The following is an 18,738-nucleotide window of genomic DNA, read 5'->3' as shown; positions in this document are numbered from 1 at the left end:
CATCGCACAACGTTTCGTTACTTTACTGTTAATGGCGTTAAGAGCAAGAGACATGCTAGCGATAAGACTTTCGAGCAGAAATGTGAAATTGAAATTATGGTAGAAAAGAATGAAAGTGTGTAAGTGTCCTGTAAATATCCAAAGTCTCTACAGTCACCCAAAAATCCTCAGAAGGGAAGAAGAAACTGGTGGAAATAAAATAAGTGGCTTACTGAGATTGTTAAATCAATTTTGTGCTGATTTATATTATAGTTTTACAATCGTTCACTCTTCGACATAGTTATATTGTTCGTCACCTACCAACACGTTCGTCTGACTTACGGCTATCAGTCCTTGTGTCCGAGAAATCGGTTGTAAATTACTATTGAACGAGATTACGGTTAACAGAGACCCATTCTGCTCATCATGGCGTCGAGTCTCCTCGTTTCGTGGAACAGGTCGTGTTTCCTTTCAACGGATTGCAATTACGTGTGCTAAATCGGAAAGACTGAAGCTGGTCGTTCGTGCACTTTCTTTCTCGTTGTGCTAACGACTGTGTAATAGTTTCGAAATAGATGGCTGGAATTCGAGAAACGACTACGAACAAAGAATGTAGTTTTTGAGGGAGAAGTAGTTAGATAGTGCGATAACGAGGATAGAGAGATGATTTGTGACGCGAAGATCATTTCGGATGAATCATTGAGTGATCAATGACGTCGATATTTAATAGAGTTATATTGATGATGATATAGGATGAGTTATTGTACTGTAGGAATTTTGTTTATAACTATTTGAATCTGTTTGGTGCTCGGAAACAAACTTCCACTTTTGTCGGTTTTCTAGTTTCGCTATATTATAATTATACACGTAATTGATCATTTCTCAAGAAACAAATGGCTTAAATTAAAAAAACAATGTTTCTAACTTTATTCTGTACTTTTCATTTTATTGTGTGTTTTCCAACATTTTCAAAACGTTGGTCGTCGTAATAATTCCATCGGTTTTCACATAACTTTCAACGACTTGAAATAAATTGTTCAATTTATCAGTTATATTTCTGAAAGACCCACGTCTCTGAAACGAACAGGTTGTTTCCGTTTTCGTTTATGTCATAATAAAATCCACTTTGTTTAATCACGAATTGACATTAAAATCAGAAAATCAACAACAATGTGCTTGTCGTGTTTCTCTCCTGTGATCTCCATTTGTCAACAATGGCACGATAACTGAAAATTCGTTATTCGCAAATTATACGATCGTTTGTACTGCGACCGAAAGTTGGAAACCAGTTTAGGAGTCTTCATAATTCAATCCAGAGCGTTAATTATAAGCTTACCAGCTGGCTATGAGCGCCGTGTTACGGTTAATCCCATTAACCTTGATTACCATAAACGTTATTTTCAGTACGATTTTCAAGGTATTAGATATCGTTGATAAACGCAAATGATCAATTTCGTTTGGTACTTCTCCGACGATAAACAAGCATTAGAGCAATTAGTATGTTCGCGTTAGCACGTTGAACACAATTTTATCTCGAAGAGCGTTATCAAAGCGACGAAAGATAATTGTTGCGTGGCATTATCGTACGTATATGATAAAATATCAGAATATAATATCTTCGTTTTGAAATAAAATTTACATCCAGTGATACGTGAAAGTATTCGAATACTTACAAAAATCTCTTGCGAATATATCGTAATGCGCGTTACACGAAATTTCAAATTTTAAACTTTCATTAGCGCTAAGAAAAATTCCATACATGTACGCAAAATGAAAATTATGTTCACTACATATCGTCAAAATACAGATAGTGATCTAATAAATATTTCATCCTAATATTCAGCGTATTTGTACTTTATCATTGTACTTTTCATGAACAAAGTACTTAAAAATTCGAAAACAGGATATGTGGAAGCGTACAAACACGAGGAATGGGAATAGCAGTGTTAACAATACTCGAGCATCGACCATATTATCTACCATACATATGGAACAATATTTCAGAACACAGAAAATTGATAAAAGAAAAATTCAATCCAGTGTCGCAAACGAGCTTTACTTTGCCAAAAAACACTTGTGAAAGCCTGAAAGAGACCAAAACATTCGAAAACATTCGCCCAGAAAGAAAAAATATCACTATTTTTTCACTATATTTTTTTCTCTTCTTCTATTTTCCATCCATCATTCTATGTGTTCGCCACTCGAACAGTTGTCCAACGAGTGATCTTTGACATAACGTCGCTGGCGCGTGTCACGTTTAACGGGATCGATTTTAAGCACCGTGAACCGTGCTTGCTCTGATGCTTGTTCTATTAGCGCGATTCAATTAATTTAGAGCAATGCACCGCAGCACACGCTTCGTGGAAAAATCGTGCGACGAAATTGGAAAACAGAAATTGGAACGGAAGCCACGTACGCGCCGAGTCTAACGTTTATACGCCTCTTCGTTCTACATGCACATGCTCTCGCGAGATATAATCTTCGTGAAGCTAGAATCGCGACATATGTGAGAAGCGTTATTACACATTTTGAAAATAAGCAGATCTTGTCTGTCGAGTCAAGTTTCCTTTCCTCAAGCTGTGTCTTCCGCGTCTTACCGTAAGTACGTTGTTTCGTTTTTAGGCTTTAATTGGCGAATTAAGATCTTGTTACATGCTGTTGAGTGTTAAACTTTCTAACAGTGTCTCGTCTTAGTCAATCGAGAATCTTGAAACATTGGAAAATTGTTTTTCTTCTACGTAACTTATATAGTTCGTATTGTTTATTCGTTCGTTTCATAACATTCTTAACTTCTTTTAAATATTTCACTGTTTCAAGAAATATACAGGGACATGGGTTTTGCATGATTTTACATGTAAATAGACACTAATATTTCTGACAATTTTCTTGAAATTAAATATCACATATTTTACACGAGTTAAGAAAGCATATTATTTCTATTTGTACATCGATTCAGGAAGTTCTTATCTTCATGAAAAATGTCCAATTTTACGTATGAATAGGGATTAGCTGGTAGAAATATTTATAATGCAATAACGTAATATATAAATTGTTTGGAGCCATTTTAGTTTGGCTATGAAAGAGGTCCCATATGGAGGACTAGACGAGAGCCACGTATAAACCCCTACAACCCTTTCGTTACAGTAGAAACAGTCGATATTACACCACCACTAAACAGCAAGCCATAAGTGTGCATTAACTATGTGGACGGTAAATACGTAATACAATAACAGTACGCTAGAAGTATACATTAACCACGTGGACAGTGTATAGCTACTCCATAAGCGTAAAATAATTACCATACTTTCATTTCATATATGATAATGTTATTCGCATAATAATATCAGTATTAATATATAATTTAATAATATCATTTCTTTTTGTATTTTATTTATCGTGATCAAACTGAAGATGTTTATGCAAATTCGTATTTTTGTAGGTATAATTAAAAAGATGGAACTTTATATGTAGTAAATTAGTTCTATCTACTAAACATTATAAAGAATACCGTACCGTGGATATTTTATGTATTTTTTGCGTATTATGCACTGTGTAAGTTTTTGCTTTAAATTTCCTATAAACTTCGCAGCCTGGTTGATATATATCGTGAATGACTAAAAAATTTGTAAAATATTATTTTCCCTCCGCTATGAAGTTTGTAAACATAAATTATAGATATTGTTATAAATATCGATATACTTTCACGGTAAGACTTTTTCTTTAATTAAACGAAACATACAGCTTTCGAATACAACGACATTTCTCGGACAGTTTTAATGATCGAAGGATATTCTTTCTATTGTTTTTAATAAAATTACACGCTACCTGCCGATATTTAAACAGCTATTGCCATCGAATTTACCGTAATAATTTCATTTAATTGAAATATTATAGTTAACTCACTGTGTCAAGAAACTGGGTTATCCAAAAATAATAAATAACATATTATTGTTTTTAATAAAATTACACGCTACCTGCCAATATTTAAACAGCTATTGCCATCGAATTTACCGTAATAATTTCATTTAATTGAAATATTATAGTTAACTCACTGTGTCAAGAAACTGGGTTATCCAAAAATAATAAATAACATGTTCTTGATTAAAAACGTTATCGAACATTCATATCACGTTTATACAATTTCTACGCATTACTTCCACTTCCTGATTCTTAATGATGGAATCAAAAATAACACGAAATATACGGTTGAATAATAAATCGAGCACGTACGTTTCGTAGTAGGAGGAACGTTTCGCTCGAAAAGGAACTTAAAAAGATATCGAATGGCTTCGTAAACAGTTTGCTATCTGTTATCGGAAAGAAGATGAAACCTGCGAATCGCGAGTGGAAAATAAATTCCAAAGGAACGACCCATCCGCTGCGAAATTATAAAAATAACTGAAGACCTTTAAAAACGACAGGAAGCGAATTAGGGGGAATGAAAGGTTAATGTGACGGTTATTCATCGCGAGTAATCTCGTTAGAGGCATTACAAAGTGAACTGTGGATTTCATTTTCGCGAATATTATTTCTGTCGAGGAATCAACCCACATTCTCGTGACGAACAGCCTACGGTGTGCATCTGGCAAAAAAGAAAATTAGTCTTTTATGAGACTTATAATCTCATTTCGTTGCAAATAATCGCGTTTTATAGAGTTTCGCTACAGATATTCCTGATCATTGTCTGGGTAGAGACAAATTTCGAGAAGAGAAAGGTGCTTGTAGAATTTAGTTTGATAGATTCAGATTCATTCACACTTTTATTATTATGGAGCTGGCGAGAAAATGATTTTATTACACGGGATATATAGTTCGAACTGTAAACATTTTTCTGGATAATAACAAACAAATATCGGTAGATTTGAAATCATTAACGAGATAATAAAAATATAGAGATATTATCATAAAATACAAGAATAGAATAAGGTCGAAGTAAATGAATAAATTAAACGACTGGAAATAAAGGATACTGGAATAAATAAAGTGATACAAGTATTAAATAAATGGAAGACAGCAAAGTACGAAGAATAAGAAGAAAAGGGATGAAGAACTTTAATCTTTGTTCCACGTGAGACTACTATAAAATTCTCAGTCCAGAGAAAATCAAATTCTACGTTGTCTACTAATCCACATATGTCGCTCATCTCATTTAATTAAGAATAACTTCATTAGATATAGGTTAGGTTTGGCAAAGCCATCCTAAAATTAACAAACACTTGCGGGCTTCGTGCGAAAGCGTTTACCCAAGCTTAGATTAAACTCAAACCACTTTACCTTCATTTAATGAAGAAGCAAGACCTCCTTGAAAAGAACCAATTTTTTCCTTCAAAATAAACATCGAAGAGTTTTCATCAAAATACAACAAAAAGAAAAAAAAATTGAAAAAGAACTATTAAACATCTGCAACCACTCGTCCAACTAACTCTAAAACCAAAGCCTGGCTTCATCACAGAATGAAGGAACTGTATCCATTGGGACAAGTTTATTCGTGGTAACATGGCGTACGTCGCGTTGTTTCGCTTAATTGGCGGAAGGACCGGAAAGAAAATGAAAAAGCACGCAACGCGGTGAAAAAAGCTCGTCGAGATGAACAATACGTAATAAACAGTAAAACGAGAGTTTCGTTATTACAGACGTGCCCCTCGGCCTTCGACAGTTTTTCTACTTTGAATCGATTTGAATTGGAAGGTTTTTACCAGCTGCCTGTTTCACGTTCTCGCGGATCCTCTCACCGAGTTCTGATTTTAAAGATTCACGCGCCACCAGATGGAAAATACAGGATTTTTGTCTGTGTCGAAGGTGTTTCTGTTGATCGACATCGTCAACTTTCTTCATTCATTCGATGTCTTGTTTAGGATTTCTTCGTGACGCTACATGAAATGGAGTTTTGTTTCACGAAATAGAATTTTTATTTGAACTTGATTTATGTGGAATTTTTGGGCGGATCGAGGTGATTTCAGTAAAGTAATTTTATAAAGTAGCAGAATTTTTATCGACTGTTCTGTCCTGCCAGAAAATTAATTGGTTAAAAACCTAGCGATTTCTCAATTTCATTAACCACAAGTATTGTTGCTTAGAAGACGACGCAGGAAAACTCTATACATAAACATCATTCTTTAAAATTCATATTGGGATTTAGGATTATTTAGACAACCTTATTTCAGCAAATAAACTCATGGAAGTGAGTTATAGATTTGTCGAGAAATCGAACGCTGATTACATATTTATGAACGCCGACTATGTTTCTAGACACTGAAATTGAAGGATCCACAAAGATGAAGTGAATCAGTTTGACTTCTGAGTGGCTTAAATGTACGCAACATTTCGGACAATTTTCTTCTACAACGATCCACCACTACACTTCATTCTCGTAATAGTTGTCTTCAAAATTTCAAGGTAACGATCCCGACACATCTATCCAAGCATTTTTGTTTCACAAAATCTCCTATCTTCGTCAACCATCGGCAAAACCATCGAATAAGGAACAAAGAAGGAAAGAATTACTAAAAAGCGATGGAAGCTTCTCCAGAGCTTTGTGTTTTTTCCATCGAACGCTTCAGACCCTTGCTCTGCTCGTAGCTCGCATCGCTCGAGAAACATTTACCCCGGGTCTGTTTGGACGGTCGACGAGACACGAGGTCTCAAGCCTTGAAGAAGAACGCTTGACACGAATACGGGAAATGAGATGAAAATATGATTTGTAGCTGTCGCCTTGCGGGGTTTATTAGAAGCGAACAGAGAGAAACGTTCGACCGACATCCTCTTCAATTACGTCGTTTCAACTCGGCAAAGAGAAATCACATTAATGTTCGGCAAACAACTGGTCCGCGGACGCGAGTCTTCCAGTCGAATAGTTTGCCAGCCTTTGATATGCTAATTTCCTCGAGATTCTTCTATCCTGGCTGAAGAGCCAATGTCTTTTTCCTTCGTTGCTGTGTTTTCTTTCTGGTGCTAAGTCTGTCCTTATTTAAATTTGATTATAGATGGACTTATACTACTTGGACGATGATTGAATCAGTTCGAGTATTTGGTTGATCGAAGAGATGATTTCCGAAGAGGTTTCTAAGGTCAAATTTTGCTTGTGTTGTCTGTTCGATTGTAACTTCAAGAGCGCGTTACGTACAAATCATGGAAGTTTCTATAATACTCGACTTATACTACTTGAACGATGATTGAGTTACTCGTACTACTTGCATGTAATGTAAACTACTTGGAAAAAATTGTAAGCTACCGAAATAATGTCTCTGTGACTTGTTCAAAATCTAATTTATTTACGTTCTCCGTACAATCGTGATTGGAAGTGTGTACTAATTAAAAATTGTAGAAATTATCATAATGTTTGACTTGTACCACTTGAATGATAATCGACTACTTGGTTGAATGGAGTGATATTTCTGCGACTTCATTGAAATCAAATTTATCTGCATTCTTCGTACAATTACGGTTTCAAGTGTACTATATCGATATTACAGATATGATCATAATGCTTGACTTATACTACTTGGATGATAATTGAGTTATTTGTATTATTTCATTCAATATAGAGTGACAGTTTCTGCGACACTTTAACGTAGATTTATTTTGTCTGTTTCATCGATCATAGTTTGAGATGTGTATTATTTAGAAATCGTGAAAATGCCCACAGTAATATGACAATTAAAAATGTGTAACATAATTTGTATTTTAGTCACGTGAAAGTTTTTTTTTGGAAGGGAAGATATCAATTGTTTTAACTAAAATGTAATTAGTCTGCGATATAATACTCTTTGTTACTCGTGTTTATTTCTCACCAATCTGACGATTCGTTCATTCCATCGCTGTTGACTTCTTCATTTTTGTCATTAAAATATTTTTCCAGTGTCTCTAAAATCCGATTTAGAATAACGAACGTTTTTCCTATCATAAAGTTTCATAACGATTTAAACGAGTTACCAGTCTATCCAAGAAAAATCATGAAAAGTATCTCGACACGAAATATACAAGTACGAATTTCATAATTTATATAAGTACAAGTTTTCATTGTACTTATATGTGTGTAATAAAACTTTCCGCTGGTGCGCCAGTACGACAAAGTTATAGTAAGGTTACGAGTTTGATAAATCTTCCATTTCGACTACTTGTACGCCGTACGAAGTCGTGGTTATGCTACTTGCGTTATTAAATTTTCACTTAGGCTTTTTACATGGACGAAGTCGTGGTTGTTCTACTTGCATCATTAAACCGTCTCCTGTACTATTTGTCTGACAAAAGTCATAGATGCGTCACTAAAAGAAAATCATTGTGTCTCTTTTACTAATAAAAATTCCTGCAGAGAAAGAGAGAAAGAGATAGAAAATACGTTCTACTACTTGTGATACAAAAATCGTGATTGTACTATATAGACTGTTAAACTTTCAGTTAGACTTTTTGCACCGCTAAAGTTGTGGTACTGTCAGCTGTACTACTTGTCTGACAAGTGTTACAAATATACCACTGCGAAAAAGTCATTACCACGTTTCTCTTATTAATTAGAACATTTTTCTTAAGCATTTACAATAAGCATTTCATTCGTCATATTTTGTATTAGAAATTTTCAGTTTTATTATTTTTGCGACGATCGTGATTGTATTACTGTTTCGTACGGCTATACTACTGATCTGAGGAATATACGAATATATATATGCAATATAAATTCTAAAATTTTGTGTATGTACTACATCCACGAATCAACAGTTTTAAAGCGTTATCGAAAAGCTTAGAAATGAAAAAGATACTCGTTAACCATCTGCACCTGCTTAATTGATACCAACAAAAAGCATTAAGGTGGTTACAAAAAAGCAACGCCAATTTCACCGTTTGCAGAGAATCTTCTATTTTTACCACTTATACCTTCCACTACCTCTCCAATCTTTTTCCTCCTCCGAGCTTTTCCTATTTCTTTCTACACATTAATCATCCTACTTTTACTATAAAGTGTTCACCTGCTTGTCAAGATTAACACGATTACTTGTCTGTCTTTTGCTACCCCTTTTCGGTCTTGGTAAATTTCTAAACAAATAATTAAATTTCATAATTTGTCCAGTCCATATGAACGTAATAAATATCGTTTTCGATTGGTATACTGAAATAACCGATTGTTCAATCAAAATATATATATTTAATATATATATTATAATAGCCAGTCATTCAGTTCCTACGAACCTAACCAAAACCTAACCAACCTACAATAAAGGCAACGAGTTAATCAGTGAAGACAACTTATCAATTCAAGCCAAAAACAAATAAAATAAGATATCAGAATAAAAGACTAGATAAAATAATAAAAAACATACAATAATTTAATAAAATAATATATATTAATGAAAAGAATAAAAAGCTAAATAAAGGCTAAGAGGGCTATTTAATAGCATTGAGTAGCCCTCCATTGAGCTCGCTAATGAAATTGGCTGCCTCTGAAATACCGAACAGGGAAAGCTGCTCGCACCATCACCCTCCATATTCAATACACATACTCATATACTTGATCTCATGGAACACCGTGATATGCTTTCCAAGTAGAGGATAAACTGGCACTCAAAACTTTTTCCCTCGATCCAGAGGTAATCATTGCTCGTGTTTCTCGACGACTCGTCAGACGGACGCGATAACAGCAACGAAACGGCGAGATCAGAGCGTGAGCATCGACTCTAGGGGTAGGTAGGCCTGTCTTTAGAGCATCGAGGCAGCGCGTGCCACGGTTGCAGTGGCAAGAGACGTTAGAGGGAGATAAGAGACGAAAGAGAGAATACAGAGAGGCCGAGAAAGAGGGAGAGACAATGGAATGGAAGGGAGAATGCCAGGGAGGCTTTTTCCGCGAGCTTCAAGTGGGCTGCAGTTAAAAATCCGCAGCAAATTAACAGGGCGAGGAGGGAAAGCTGGCTATTGTTAATTTTGCCAGAGGCTGTAGGAAGTCGGTAACCGGTCGGACGATAAAGGGACAAAGGGCGTGGAAGGCTGCGGGGGGATGCGTTTCGCGGTGAATGGAGGGTTGAACGAAAATCGACCGGCGGAAGGAACCGTGTAAACCGAGGAAAAATTAGGGAGCGTCGGATGGTGGGAAAGCGAAGAACAAATAGATGCTCGAGAGATCGCTACGGGGATGAATGAATGGATGGAAACGACAAACGGGGTGAGATGAATAGGGAGAATAGCGAAAATGGCGAAGTCTTTCTCTATCGTTGATGTTTCCTTAGTATCTTTTTGGAAAACTTTGTCCTCGTTATCGGTTAAAGAAACGCGGCTACTCAATGGGTTTACTTATATTTTCGAGGTGTTTCAGGGTTGTTGGAAAGGATTGAAAAAGGATTTACATCGAGTTTTGGAGTTTTTAGTGGTTTTAGAAGTTGTTGAATGGTGTTTAGTTAGTTTTATTTTTGTCCAGTATAATAAGGGGAATAAGATAGTTTTAATGTTAGTTAGTTTTGTTTTATTTAATAGTTGTAAGATGTTTAGAGTAATAGAGGAAATAGGGTGATTTTAATGAAGGAATTACATTGATTTTTTATCTTTCTGTATACACATTTCTGTATACAAATATTTGGAAATAATGTAACATGATACGTAACGTTATTTCTGTGACGTTTTTATAATTAGAAAAATAATATATTTCGTTAAAAATCCTACGCGGATTCACATTCTACTCAAACGATGGAGTACTACGTATCTGTTCCAACATCCGTTTATTGCTAACGAATCTTGCACGGTTTTTATTATTGAGATTAAACAACACGACGCTACGAGCTTCGTGGTTCGTTTGCCGTGCAACCGCAAACTGCCGGCGCAAACACATTGACCGCTATAGTGTTTATCCGTGTGCTCGGAGTTTAGTTAAGTCCAGCTGACTTAAATGTTCGACAAATACGAATGACAAACGTATTCACAGCGAATATTCGACGAAAAATTCGAAAGAACGATTCTTCGAAATTTTTAATCATTTTTATCTCCTCTAGTAATTACTGTGAAAAATGCCTGTTATTTTATTTATGTTACTTATATAACAAATTATTGTAAAAGGAGGATTATTAATTATTTAATAGAGAATACATATCTCTTCTATATCCTAAACAATTTTTTGATCTATAGAAATTTGTTAAAAAATCCGGGGGAAATTTTTTGAAATTCTACCAAAAAGAATTCTTCGTGATGTACAACAATAAAAATTCGTTTCTTCAAATACCAGAGGAAATTCCACGAGAGTGGAAATGATTATAAATTTAAGAGGAATGATTCTTTCTTTAACTACAGTGAAGTTTCTTAATTCCAGAGAAAACTCTCGAAAGCGTAACAACAAAGAATTCTTTCAAGCTGCAGCAAGGAACATCCCTCTTTTTTTCACAATCCTGCTTTCTAAGTTTATTAGAGAGCTTCTTTACTTTCTTAAATCCGCATAAAAATCCATCACAGAGTCCAGACAAAATCATGCAAATGTTAAGAAAAGGAGAATTCTTAAACATCCAGAGAGATCCAAAGATTCTTTTTGCAAAGTCTAACACGATTCTCTAAGCTCGGAGCAAAGTTCGTTAAAGAGCGGAGAAGAAATTCTCGAAAGTCGAGCACAGAAGAATTCTTAAAGATTCATTCTCTAAGCTGAAGAGAGTTCTTTTTCTTTCTTAAATGTCTCATCACTCAAGATACAGAACGATTCAAAACTGAGGTCATGTTTTTAAATGTGCTTCTAAAGCGAACGAACAGACACGAAGCAAAATTCTACATTTTATTACACGTTCACATTTCTCTAGGTTTTCATATACTAAATTCTACAAAAGTTAAAAAGATTGAAAATAAAAGTTAGAGAAGTTAGAGGTGACAGAAATTGAAGTAAAAATATCTTTTTAATTAATTGTTTCCAGAGTTAAAAGTTAGAAGTTATATTCAGACATAGGTATCTTACTATATTTTTACAATATTCTTGTTACATCACATCTTAATTAGCGCAATTAATACAAAATCGATTAATCACAATTTTAACTCCTCTTTCGCGTCAAATTATTCGAATTCAGTTACAAAGAAGATTCCACTTCCTCTTATTTTCCGGAACGAAAAATCATACGAAGATCATCATCCATATGTGTCATTAAAAATATCGAAAAAACCGTGATTGGCTAACTAATAATTTCCTAAGATGAAATAAAGTAGAAAAGTGAAAATAAAATGTTATTACCTTGGAAAAAGACCACGTACGTAATTCGAAACAAATTTGAATTATAATTTAAAATTGACATAGTAAAATAATCGTTCTAATTTGGCGCTGAAAATGTTTCGTAGCCCCATCCTTTCACTTTTTCAAAGATAACAGAATACAAATGTTTATCTAACATTCAAGAATTTGTTCATCTATTCGTAATAGCGTCAAAGGAGGTCGATTTACACAACGATAATAATACAAATAATCATAAACTTCTTAGTACGTGAGTTTTGGAAGAACGTGCAATGTCAAAGGCTCGAACGAAATCTCTTTATATGCTTCACGGTGTCTAGAATCGATGATGAGACCGGATGGTATTATCGAAGTCTTCGCTGCAACGTGACTCGCTATTCTACCATGTGTGCCTCCAGATTTACGTGAGTCGAGTTTCGGATAGGTTCGGTATCATTTCGTCAATTTCCACTGAACAGACACGAAAACTTTATTCTTGTGTCTACACACAGTTACAAGATTGTTTGGGGTATTGTTAAATCAGTCAAATGTTTTCCTTCAAGTCAAATGTTGTTGCTGATAACTGAGTGAATCTAGCGAGATTGTGATTGGACGTGTTCGTTTATTATGATTGGTATGAATTTGAAATATTATTTGATATATCGAGAGGTATAAGTTGTGACGAAAGATAAAAGAAAAATAAATGGGGAGAGGAAAGAGGAACGAAGAACTTGGACGAAAGAAATCGACACAGGAACTACGAAATTGCATAAATTGCTATGAATCAGTAGGTACTATAGTTAAAATTTTTCGTTCTCGTGTATATACTTATAGTAAACTATGCAAGCAATTGATGCGATTATAAATGAAAAAAGAACGAATTTGCGATAGAATAAATGGAGGTACAAAAGATATTGGACAATTTGAACGGAAGAACGAATAAAATTGCTGCAACTATAAATGATGGAAGACAAAAATGGAATTCTGATAAAAGAAATGGGAAGCATAGGAAATGTGGAGCGATTTCAATAAAAGAAGGAGAACTCGTGGTAGATCGTGACAAAATAAGAACAGAAGCAAGGAATTGGAAAACTTTGGATGTACGAAGAATTTAGATAAAGGGAAGAAGGATTGTGATAAACCGAGGTAAAATAAAAAGCAATGTAGAAAATGTACAATAATTCTGATTAGATTTTGCCTTTAGCTTTTAAGAATACGAATATCTTGGGGAATATTTGAAATAATTTAAACCAAATGTTGTGTACAAATGTTGTGCATTGTCCACTTTCAATTCTCTCAAAGCTTCCCTTTCTCTTCCCTCATTTCGTATACTCAACTCTTAAATGCAGCAATAATTCTTCATTAACTATTCCACGCATACATACTTCGTAGGAGTTCATCTTTGCTCACTCTTATTCCCTGTTTCTCCATTCTTCTATCTTTCTTTTCCTTTCTTTTTTTTTAGTTTAAATATTTCTTTCACTTGACATAATAATATTTACAAAAGATTCGAGGTAAACTCAGACGAAATTTTGTGTTCACATGATCTCTCTCAATTACACCAAACACTCTTCTTTCAGAGGTATAACTTCATAGACCACGAGCTCATCATTCCCATATCAATCATTCTGAGCCAAACATTTTTCACTCGCTCTACGGGATCCTACCGCTGCACAATCGTGATCGGAATTCGGGTTTGCGTGTTTGCAGAAATAAGCGATTAGCATCGACTGCGAAGGATTTGAAATAATTGGAAAAAATAGCGATCAGCTATTCAACATTAATTATAGTAATTCTTCGCGATGGATTTCAAAAAATTTTAAATAATTCTGACTGCAATTTTTATCGTATTTGTGCTTTTAGAAGCGAGTATTAAAATTCTTTGTGAAAAGTTTAAGATGATCTGGTAGAATTGCGAATAGAATAAATGTAAAGGTTCTTTGTTAGTAGGGAAATTTGACAACATTTTTATTCCAATTTTTCATTTCTTCTTTCGCAATTTTAATATTTCTCTTTCCATTTTACACAATACAATAATCGAAGAACATCTTTTGATAGTTTAATTGCCTTTTTCTGTTACCCCTATCCAAAAGTAATTGCGTTCGTTTCATATTACTTTCGGATATATTTTATAATATTCCATTGGCATAGCGAATGTTAAGAAGCGTTCCTACAGATTAGATTTGAAAAGAGCGGTGCAGACGTGAAGGAAATTATACTGAGAAACGGTTGCTCGTTTCGCATTCATACGTATTTTAAAATTCATGCATACCAAGCTAGGCGAAAAAAGAGAGCTTAATATTGATATAAATCCAAACGCAGTAACGAATATCAAATAGCTGTTACACCGTGTAAAATATAAATACCAACTACTGGTTATATTTAAGAAAAAGATGCTATACGATAATCACGTTCATTTAAAAAATGAAATTATTCATATAGTCTGATAAACCAATAATATTTTATATATATATATACAGGGTGGTTGGTAACTGATGGTACAAGCAGAAAGGGGGTGATTCTACGCGAAAAAAGAAGTCGAAAATATAGAATAAAATTTTTTTTTAATTTTTTTTGTTTTACATTTTTTTTTAAATCTACAGTGAGATCCGTTATAACGAGACGTGATAAAGTGCACGCGTACCGAGCGAAAATTCAAAGTCGATTTTCTCGAAAACAAAGCCTCAAACGAACAATTTTTATTCTATATTTTCGACTTATTTTTTCGCGTAGAATCACCCCCTTTCCACTTCTACCACCAGTTACCAACCACCTTGTATACATAATTTTAATAATAATCATAATAATATTGTATATATAATTTTTCGTGTGACTAGTAACTAATAACACGACTGAAACCCGAAGAATGAGAAACATGTCATCCAACTGCTATGAAAGTTTAGTCTAGAATGCTATAACAATAACGTAGAAAGTAGAAGAATAGTATTATCCTGGTAAATGTAACGCAGAGGACAATAACCATAAAGAATATGTCAGAATTGTGTCAGAATTGATCCAGTCTTCGTCGTTGCAGAGATTAGTATTTCCTTGAAAATCTATCTTTTCGACAAAAATTCAACCTTCTCCTCTCTTTCGTTTGTCTCGAATTTTGCGATATAATTTCAACTTCAAAACTCGAGCGAAAACATTCCACTGCTTTGATCGTAACGCCACGACTTGAAACACGAAAATAGTACCGTATTTTAATTAATTGAATTTAACATCAAGCTCGTTCAAAGTTAACGGTCTGCCTTCCAATTCTACGTTCTTTTCACCGTTACACAACCGTACGAAGAAATCGAAGAAGTGTAACAAACTTTGAGTTGCGAGCCAACGAATGGCCAGAGGCCAGTGGTTTATGCACTTTGCCTTGCAACTGTCTAACTTATTCGTGGCTTGCGACCGCTCGTTTTCCACGTTAAACTTTATTATTTATTTTCCCTACGATCTTTTCAAACAGCTGGCGCCATTGTCGCTGCCAATATGTCGTTATTTTCTCAGCGCAATATCTTCGCAGTGATAAAGAATTAACTTTTTGAAAGTGTCGTTGTTACATTGAAAGTTCTTGTACCGGTTCTTCCTTTTGTTAAATGCGTCAAAACCTTCCTTTTGTCAAAAACGATTTTCATTTTATAAAACTTATGCTGTTGTTGATCACATTTCTGATAAGATGAAATCGTGTTCTAGCAATATGTTCGAATAGTTTCAATCATTCGAGTAAAGCAACAAAGATCAATTCAAAATCGATGAAAATAAAGTAACTTTTCTAAAAGTCCTGTAAATTTACAATCGATTAATGTTCATTTAATATGTTTAACGTAATAATGAACTTTATGAAAATAAATCGTGATTTTATTATCTGTATGATTTACTTGACTTTTACTTGTACTACTGGCATGATAGAAATCACGATTGTACTAGGTAAACTTTTAATCGTACTACTTGTACGAGGATATTCAGTGTTGATGCACTTGCATGATCGAGCTTTGGCCGTGCTACCTGTCTGATAAAGCGCGGGCTGTACCACTTGACAAGTTTTAACAGTGTTACTTCTCTGACGTATATTGCCGGATCATGTTATCTACATGTACCACTTGCTGCTATCTATCTTCAACATACTAAGACCTAGATTATCCAAATTAATCATCAGACACGCTATTCGAATTACTTTATATTTCATATAAGAGAAAATCATTTATTTTAAGTTTGTACAATGTTAACATAAAATAGGAATAAAAATTTGTTACTACAAATATAATAATTTACTTCGATGATCTTTTCTCGTTCACCAATTTTTTCTTATAGACGATCATCTCGAAATTTTTCATTAATCGTAGTTTCATTATATTTATTTGATCGTTTTTGCAATTGTACAAAGTTAGGAAATCAAAGTGACGTCACATTCAAAATTATCGGAACACGAATTTCCCTGCACTAGAAGAATATTTGAACGCGTGACTAAAAATTAGAAAAAAGGAACATTCAATTTACCGATTATTATTAAAACTTAAAAAATCATCCATGCAACTTCCATCGTCAAATATTTATCATATCATCTACGAAAATACTTTCCAATTTCTAGCATACTATTTCTAACCTTCTACCCTGACTGCTGAAATTACAAATTCGAAAATTACAAATCGAACCAAGGCAATAAAACTTAGCCAACCAAAGAACAGTTCGAATTTCCTGGTCGATGGCTCTGTCACGCTCAGCTAAACGAGCATACGCACGCGTGACTTTATAAATCGCTGCAAAGCAGAAGGCTTTGAAAGAATGAAGAGAGACCGCGAGAGAAAGAGTTGGGGTCACATACGACCCTTCCATTGGGAATCGCGTGATCCCTTTGAGCGACGCTCGTGTAATTTCTGTTCCAGGGAAAAAGATTCGTCGAAACGAGTATTCGACAACTAGATTTTCGATCTGCTTGCGATGTTAATGAAGGCACCAGCCGCTTGGCGAGAGCTTCGAATAAGGAGGTTGAAGATAAAAGCTGTGGAACGATGGAAGGGGAAAGAAAGCAGCTTTCGTTGCTTTCTAATGGATCTTTCGTCTTCTGACAGATTGTTTCTGCGATCGGAGATGTGGATAGAGGGTGTTTTGTCGAGGTTAAGATAATCACGCGAATGGTGGCGGTGCTTTGCATGGAAATATAAATGATGTTCATGATGTCGTTGGTGTAATGATGGAGACAATGGCGAGGACATTTTTTGCCCATTGTTTATGTACATGTACACGTAGATTTTTTACGTATTTTTGGATCTACATGTTGATCTATTTTAAACAATTTTAACGCTCGATTTTATGCGATCTTAATGATCAATTTTAAATAAGTTTAATCTTGATTTTTTCTTCATACACGTACATGATATAATTCATTTTGCAAGAGAAATGAGACATTAAAAATCAAGCAGCTTATAAGCAAAGAAATGATCGCGTCGAAGAGATTTTTAATTCGAATGTCTGCTAACATGTGTTGCCTGGTGAATAGTTTAACAATTCTATTTTTTCATTCCTAATTCCTATGCTGTAATATTTCCATTTTATTTATGAAAGACAGACTACAAAATATTTTAGTGCGTGACAACATCATAGAATATTTTCGTGAATTACCTGCACAGGGAATAAAAATAAATTGGATGAGAATTAATTAAACAGATAAATCTAGAAGGGCGTAGGAGGGTACACGTCGTGCAATAGAGTTTGTATCTAACGAAGATCCTGACGAACGTCCAGTGAAATTCGACGAGTCGTATTCACTAAGTGTGTGGATTAGTGAAATCCCGGGTGATCGCTGGAAAAATCCAGCGCAACTGGCAGCAAAGTGCTTGGTTACGTTCGACAGATGGTGAATTTCCTTTGACCAAGTAATTCGTACAAGAAAATCCGTGGAATTTTATTGGAAAAGTTAAGACAAGGGTTAATAGGTTCTCTTGATTCATTATTTCTTATCTTCCTTTTATTAGGCTATTAGCTTTACTCAATTTTCAATTAAATCAAGTGTAAGATAATATCGAAAAAGATTAAAATCTCCAATTCAGTAACATTTTTTCCCTTTCTTTTTCCACGTTAAAATAAAATCCTCGATCGTTTTGTGACGGAATGTAGAGGCGGAAGAAATTTTATCCTTTATATAAATTCTGTAAAAATCTACAATCTACGATCTACAATCTATCTATCTACGAGTGACTTCATATTGTGGATACAAATTATACGCGTAAAAACAGGCATATTATATTCTATCGAAGAAAATTAAATTGATATTTCTTTAACAATTTAATTTAGCGAATAAAACATCTCTCTCTGTTTTAAACGTCTCTCATAATTAATCATTCTTCGTATTTTCAATAATCTACTACATGTTCCTAATTTTCTAGGGTTTTAAATTTCCAACTTACGCAATTTGCGACCGTGTCCAAAAATCGAGTTCCAAACATTTTGGTAAAGTTTAATTAAAACCTGTCAGTCAACCTGGTAATCCTTGTCCGATCACGCCAAACCTTTTAGACAACAGCATTTAATATCGATCGTCGGAAATGTTACCAAGTTTCCAAACAATTCTTTACGTTATACCGTACACCTTAATATTCGTAATCGGGTAATTT

General features: G+C 34.5%; 2 protein-coding genes across 2 annotated transcripts in view; one reads left to right on the top strand and one right to left on the bottom strand.

Annotated features, from left to right (window-relative positions):
- LOC117204614 (breast cancer type 1 susceptibility protein-like) overlaps window positions 1–17,290 on the top strand; it is a 38,263-nt gene extending 20,973 nt beyond the window's left edge. Inside the window, exon 7 of the mRNA XM_033442152.1 lies at window positions 17,011–17,290. Within this exon, the coding sequence (XP_033298043.1) occupies window positions 17,011–17,072 (62 nt within the window). The 3' untranslated portion in view covers window positions 17,073–17,290. The remainder of the gene's footprint in view (window positions 1–17,010) is intronic.
- Window positions 1–18,738, bottom strand: part of LOC117204615 (glycine-rich protein DOT1-like) — an 87,539-nt gene that overhangs the window by 29,594 nt on the left and 39,207 nt on the right. The gene's annotated exons all lie outside the window — the stretch shown is intronic.

This window comes from Bombus bifarius, unplaced genomic scaffold, assembly GCF_011952205.1.
Source record: "Bombus bifarius isolate JDL3187 unplaced genomic scaffold, Bbif_JDL3187 scf7180000007979, whole genome shotgun sequence".
In the NCBI taxonomy this organism is placed as follows: Eukaryota; Metazoa; Arthropoda; class Insecta; order Hymenoptera; family Apidae; genus Bombus; species Bombus bifarius.
This window is presented reverse-complemented; position numbering and strand designations above follow the sequence as displayed.